At 32.1% G+C, this 6,639-nt stretch overlaps 1 protein-coding gene across 1 annotated transcript; it reads right to left on the reverse strand.

Moving 5' to 3' along the window:
- Positions 1-1,042: 1,042 nt before the first annotated feature.
- LOC114192484 lies at positions 1,043-5,415 on the reverse strand. Its single transcript, XM_028082218.1, has 2 exons — positions 5,117-5,415; positions 1,043-1,655 (listed from the first exon to the last, which is right to left on the reverse strand). Exons 1-2 carry the CDS (start codon positions 5,353-5,355, stop codon positions 1,598-1,600), a joined length of 297 nt encoding a protein of 98 aa, XP_027938019.1. The 5' UTR covers positions 5,356-5,415; the 3' UTR covers positions 1,043-1,597.
- Between the last annotated feature and the right edge of the window lie 1,224 nt (positions 5,416-6,639).

Genomic DNA, 6,639 nt, shown 5'->3' on the forward strand with positions numbered 1-6,639 from the left:
ATGAGAGAGAAAAAAAGTGGCAACACCTATGGTGAAGCAGGGGGGTCTGCGGCTTTGACAATGACATATCCTTCTAATTATAGATGTTACAATTACATAGAAGACTGTGATAACGAGGATGATTCTAATAGTGATGCTGATAATGAAGACGACGACGACAACAATAACAACAATGAATTTGATGATGGTGATAGTAGTGAAGAGAATAAAGAGTTTGAAGCATGTGATTGTTTGATCAGAACACAAGACAGAAAGAGTTGATTAAGCTGTATTCCTTGGTGGCAGAAGAAGGAATAAAGAATCGATTGCCACTAGCTCCCACTGAAGCTTACTTGAAATCATATTTATGTGGACAGAACAGAAGTAAGTGCCTGTTTGCTGTAGTGTAAAGCAATCAAAGCAAAAGTTACACCAAGTAATAAGCAAAGGGGGAAGGTCATTGTTCCACCAGAGTCAAAGAAAAGCATGCCCTTAGCCTCAGAGACAAGCTTCGATTTCTCACCTTTCATGTCAGATTCAGAAGTACATCACTCCAACTCTTAGCCTCTATTGTCAGAAATTGCAGTTGATTCTAATTTTTCGAACTGGCTCGTTTCTATGAATCCTATTGCTCTATGACTACAGATCATTCTTAACGATGCAGGCATGAAAGAGAATAAAAGATCTAGAATATATTAATTCATTGACTCGATTTGTGGAATTTTAGTTGGCAAGGAATCACATGGTTGATTACAATATAATATTGGCACCCTGTATGTGGACATCAATTATAGAAGAGGAGCATGAAGTTTGATTCTTATGTTTATTCCTTCAACAAGTTGGTAAGGGCAAGTTGGGATGACTGAGTAGTGGTCATATGTGTAATTCTTATCCTGTGTTTTGCTGTCAATAGTTATGCATAAATAAAATTGGAGGGAGGTTTTGTTTATGTTTGTATTCATGTTGGACCTAGAAAAAAAGAAAGTAAATCTAACAAAGAATCAATTAATTTTTCAGTTTTATAAAAAAATAAAGACTTGATCTTCTTCAAGATAACTTCCGATTGATAAAACTCAACTTCTATAAGAGTTATTGTCAAGTCAAACACATGTAAGTGTAGATTCACATAAATAGAACTGAATATAAATGCTTATTCTAATTTTTCGACAGCAAAGGGCAAGCAGTACACAAGGACTGTTTCAGCATAATTGTTTGAGAATGAATACCCAAATCATGAAAAATTGTTCCATACATTGGGGAACAAAAAAACAAAAGGAAATATTAAATAAAGGTGCCTCCTCTTCAACTAGAAAACGGTGGTAAAAGAAATTTAGTGCAGAGGTATCACCACTCACATTTCTATCATGTGTACTTGATCTACATCCGAGAACTCACCCCAAAGTCCGTATATGAAATCATCTCAAAACCCAGTGAAGGTGAAATGGATACACTAGGTAGACATGAGAAGCTGCTTGTCTAGGTTTATTGGACTGTTGATCCCACCTCAAAACACAGATCAAACCTGCTGAGTTGTCAAGTTTTGTTCAAAGTCAGGGCTGGCAAGCCATAGTAATGCCCCCTGATCCAGCAGAGTTCGAGACAATTATCAAGATGGTTTCTACATTATTGTACAGATGCAAGAATCTGAATCCTCATCTTCTGAATCACTGACATCACTGCATACAGAATGAGAGACCAAATGGGAAAGAATTATTGTATTATCTAAATAAATGATCCACATAAGACTGATTGTCACACCCAGTTACATTTTGTTACATTATAGTTGTATTGCATATGCATTGAACTTTTATCCCAAAAACACAGACAGAAAATGGAAACATCTTTACTTTTTTCTTCTTACTGTTTTCCTCCTTTGCCTTTCTTTAGTTGAAATTAAACTAAAGAGTTTAAATAATATTTTAGTACAGTTTAACACATCCTTAACCCCACCAGCATAGGAACAACTCCTACACATCCGAATGAGTTCAGCAGATAAAGAAAACACACAAAATGAGAAAGTATATTTTATCTGAAATGGAGAACAGTTGCTCACTTCAAGCAATATGGCTTCTATGATATATTTCTGTTTACATGTATCAATAAAAATCCTTAAAACTAATGATTCCATATTAATTTTTTCTACTTTTCCCCAAGGGTTTCTATATGTCACAAGCTTTATCCCTGTAATTTATATTTTCTGTAGGTATCACCATAAGTTTACCCTCGTCAACAGATGCAATCATGTTTGTAACCTATCCTATATAAATAGGAACATAAGTTTTTTCCCCCTAATAGTGTTTCCTTAGTCTCACTAACAAAGTACAGTAACCAATAAATCCCACCTCAGTACATCATAGGTTATTCTTAAGAATCCTTTTCAACTTCTTCATGAGTGAGAGAAAAATGAAATTCCACCTCAGAACTCACATAAATCCGTATTTCTCTTCATTTTTTTCCAGTCTGTGTCAAAATAAAACACCTTATGCACACTTCATCACCAAAATTAGCCTGCATGTCCACTACTTTTTCTTCCTCTAATTAGCCCATCATTTCCAGAACAAAGGTTCGTAAATTAACCTAATTAGTGCCAACAACTTACATTGACAATTTCCTTGTAGTACAATTAAAATCATCACTGATTATCAAAGATTAAAAATTTAGCAAACTGGAGTTTAGGGCCTTGAAAGATTCACACATTGGTTTATCCCTCCAAAGATCATCTACATCAGTTAACTGTTGGTTACTCTCTTATAGGTTTGTATGTGTACAGTGTCATGGCTTACATTTGACATCAGATCTTAGTTTGATTTAACCTAATAAATTTGAGATCCTCCTGCTTTCTACTGTTGAGTTTTCTTAGGACTTACTGTAGGGCAGTTTATTTTATGAGTATCTTTGTGATAATCTGTAGATGGTGTTTTCTTTGAAGTGTACCCAATAGGATTGGAATTTGGAGGGCTCTTCGGTTCTTTCACTTTGTGTCACCCTCTTTGACTAAATAATTCATTAAAGTGAAGTATATTTTGTCCTCTCTTAAGGGTTACCCTCTCCTATTGACTCACAAGTTTCTTATCTCATGACATTCCTCGAAAAATATACCACTTACTCCTTTGCTTCATAGCAGTTATAGCAAAGTGAAAAAGATTAAGGAACATTAAATTAAATTCTAAACTAAAGATTTATTTTCTTAGACTTACAACTTTGTGTGCAGCAGACTTGTAAAATACTAGCTAAGTGATGTTTGAGTTTTAATTAAACCCACAGCTTTTAGGATTTGCATGGAATTTGATATGCCATAGCCCATCTTTTAAAATTACATTCCCGATCCCCACATTTCTTTTTTCTCTTACCTAAAGAAATGGAATTTGATATGCCATAGCCCATCTTTTAAAATTACATTCTCGATCCCCACATTTTTTTTTTCTCTTACCTAAAGAAAGGAAATACATGTAATGGCCTTTCAACCTCCTTATTCATCATCAGCATTAACGAGTTCAAAGGCGGTTGAAAGGCCCCTCACATGTATTCCTTTAGGTAAGAGAAAAAAAAAATGTAGGGATCGGAAATGTAATTTTAAAAGACGGGCTATGGCATATCAAATTCCATGCAAATCCTAAAAGTTGTGGGTGTAATTAAAACTCAAACATCACTTAGCTAGTATGTTACAAGTCTGCTGCACACAAAGTTGTAAGTCTAAGAAAATAAATCTTTAGTTTAGAGTTTAATTTAATGTTCTTTAATCTTTTTCACTTTGCTATAACTGCTATGAAGCAAAGGAGTAAGTGGTATATTTTTCGAGGAATGTCATGAGATAAGAAACTTGTGAGTCAATAGGAGAGGGTAACCCTTAAGAGAGGACAAAATATACTTCGCTTTAATGAATAATAGTTAGTCAAAGAGGGTGACACAAAGTGAAAGAACCGAAGAGCCCTCCAAATTCCAAGCCTATTGGGTACATTTCAAAGAAAACACCATCTAAAGTACCATCTACAGATTAACACAAAGATACTCATAAAATAAACTGCCCTACACCAAGTCCTACGAAAACTCAACAGTAGAAAGCAGGAGGATCTCAAATTTATTAGGTTAAATCAAACTAAGATCTGATGTCAAATGTAAGCCATGACACTGTACACATGCCAACCTATAAGAGAGTAACCAATAGTTCTAAAGATCCTAAGACAACATAAACAAATGAGTTAAGCTGAAATTGATTTTTCTTTTCTTAACAAAAAAAAAAACAGTAAAAATCAAGAGTCAAGACTAAAAATTGTTTTCTATAAAACAAGGTAAAGCCATTAATTAAGTTGAAATTGACTTATTCCTTGATAGAAGATAAAACAAGATCTCAAGTTCCAAATTCATATCTTGGAAATTGTCAGTACTGAGAAAAGGTCCAAAAGTCCAACACCAAAATAGTGAAATGAAAAGGAAAAAGAGGAACAAAAATGTCTATATTAGAGGAATGCACCGGTTCAAAGAACCTCTAACGAAACACTAAAACCAAGCAACCATTAACTATCACCACCACACAAATATTCTGAGTATTATAAATATAAAATATATCAGTTTCACATTTCAACCTCAACTTGCCCTTCTGACAGAGACTTCGACGTTTAATTACCTTATGCTGATCCAAATACTCCTAAAATAAAATATAGGTAATTTCAAAGAAACTAAAGAAGTGATAATCAGCATAAACTCCTCCGCAGACCAAATCAAGGGTAATGAACATGAAGATGACAGATACCAAAGTTTCCACAGAGTTCATTAACTCATTCAAGAGGAGTTACTTATTTTGAGTGAAAGATTTAACAACAAAAACAAACCACTAAATAGATTTACAGATTGTAATTACCACCCTAAACAGCAAAGATTTAGCAAAAACTCACCAAATGCCCCAAATTGGAAGAAAAAAAATAAACATGTCAACAACTTCTTTCCTCTTCTTACAACAACACAAAACTGAACCAGTCAATTAGTGTGCAATAAATGTTTCAGTTATAAACATTAGAACATCCAAATCATAAAATTTGAAATAAAAGAGAAAACAAATCTAACAGAAAATAACAATTCTTGAATTCAAAGAAGCCAACATAAATTCGCCAAGATTTACCGAATTGATAAAAAAAGGTACCTAGGCTCATATTCCAACACCTCAGCAAGTTTGTTTCCATTCCTATCATTCCATTGCACTTTCCGGCGAGTCTTGTCACAGTTTCTGGACATGCCGCCTCTCCGAGGAGGCAACAAAGAATTGGAATCGCTATCATCATCTCCGTTGACATGATCTTCAACCTTTTCACTCCGCAAAGAAGAAACCACCACAGGTTTGTGTTTATCGATGATGCAACCATTAGCATCCTTGGAATCCATATCCACCACCAATCGCACACACAAACACAAACAGAAGCAAAATTTCAAGCCAGAAAATATTTAGAACAATGTGAAGACTTGAAAGAGACCCATTTGACTAAAAAACATGTTCGAATATCGAAATCTGAAAAAGATCAAAACTTCGAATTGGAGGAACAAGTCTAAGTAAGGTCAACGCTTTCTCCACGACGCGGATGCAGGGAGATCAATGGAAACAAACAATGAGAAGGGAAGAAATTGAAGTGAGAGTAAATTGTAGAAGAGAATCTCAGTGTCATGAATAAAAATTTATTTTCTCGAGAAATGAGGAAATAAATTTCGGGTTGCAAAGTACAACCCAGCATCGGATTTTATATATATATAAATATATATATATATATATATATATATTTAATTATAAAATAGAGAAAAATCCCAACACGTAAGAACTTGAGAAAATAAAAAATAAAAAATAAAAAATTGCCCAATAATAATAACTTGTTCTTTCGCAGAAAATCTTCACAAACAAAACCTATTTTCCAAAAAAATTGCAAAATTACAAATATTTACAGAGTGATCTCTTAGTCTTTTCGCTTGTCGGGAATTTTACCTTTTAAAAAAATATATTAAATTAAATATTGTTATTAAAAATTTATAATATTTTAAAATAAATTTTTATTTAAATTTTATTAAAGTAACTGATTAAAAGAGTCTTTTTGACCTATTCTTTGTGACGAGGAGTTTAGTTTTTTCTTTTAATGTATTTCTTCTCGTAATATTCGTCTCCTTAGATTTAATGGAATCATAGTATTTTTTGTCTGCAAAGTTATAAATGATTTCTAAAAATTATAAAAAAAATTGGATTTCACGAAAAAGTAAGTTGGTCACTAATTGGATCTTTTCTATATGTTTTAAGATTAATCTTTTTACACTTTAACTGTTTCATGTAATATTTGTGTGACTAAATATAATGTTATTAATTAGATCAATGAATTATGAAATTTGTTTTTTTTTATAATTAGTATTTAATGAATAAAAATATAATTTATTTATATAAAATAATCATATATATTTTACATGTTCACTTTTAAGAAAAAACATTTTAAAAAATTGAATTACATTTATAAATATATATTTTTATAGTTTGTTTCAAACTTAATTTTAAAATAGTTATTATTTTCATGATAAGAATTTTGGATTTTTAATATATCATCAAATTTATTTTGAGCGTTAAAGTAACATCTATTTAATAGTTTAAAATTATTAAACAAAATATTAAATATTAATAAAACAAAACAATGATAT

The sequence above is a fragment of the Vigna unguiculata genome, chromosome 7, assembly GCF_004118075.2.
Source record: "Vigna unguiculata cultivar IT97K-499-35 chromosome 7, ASM411807v1, whole genome shotgun sequence".
Lineage (NCBI taxonomy): Eukaryota > Viridiplantae > Streptophyta > Magnoliopsida > Fabales > Fabaceae > Vigna > Vigna unguiculata.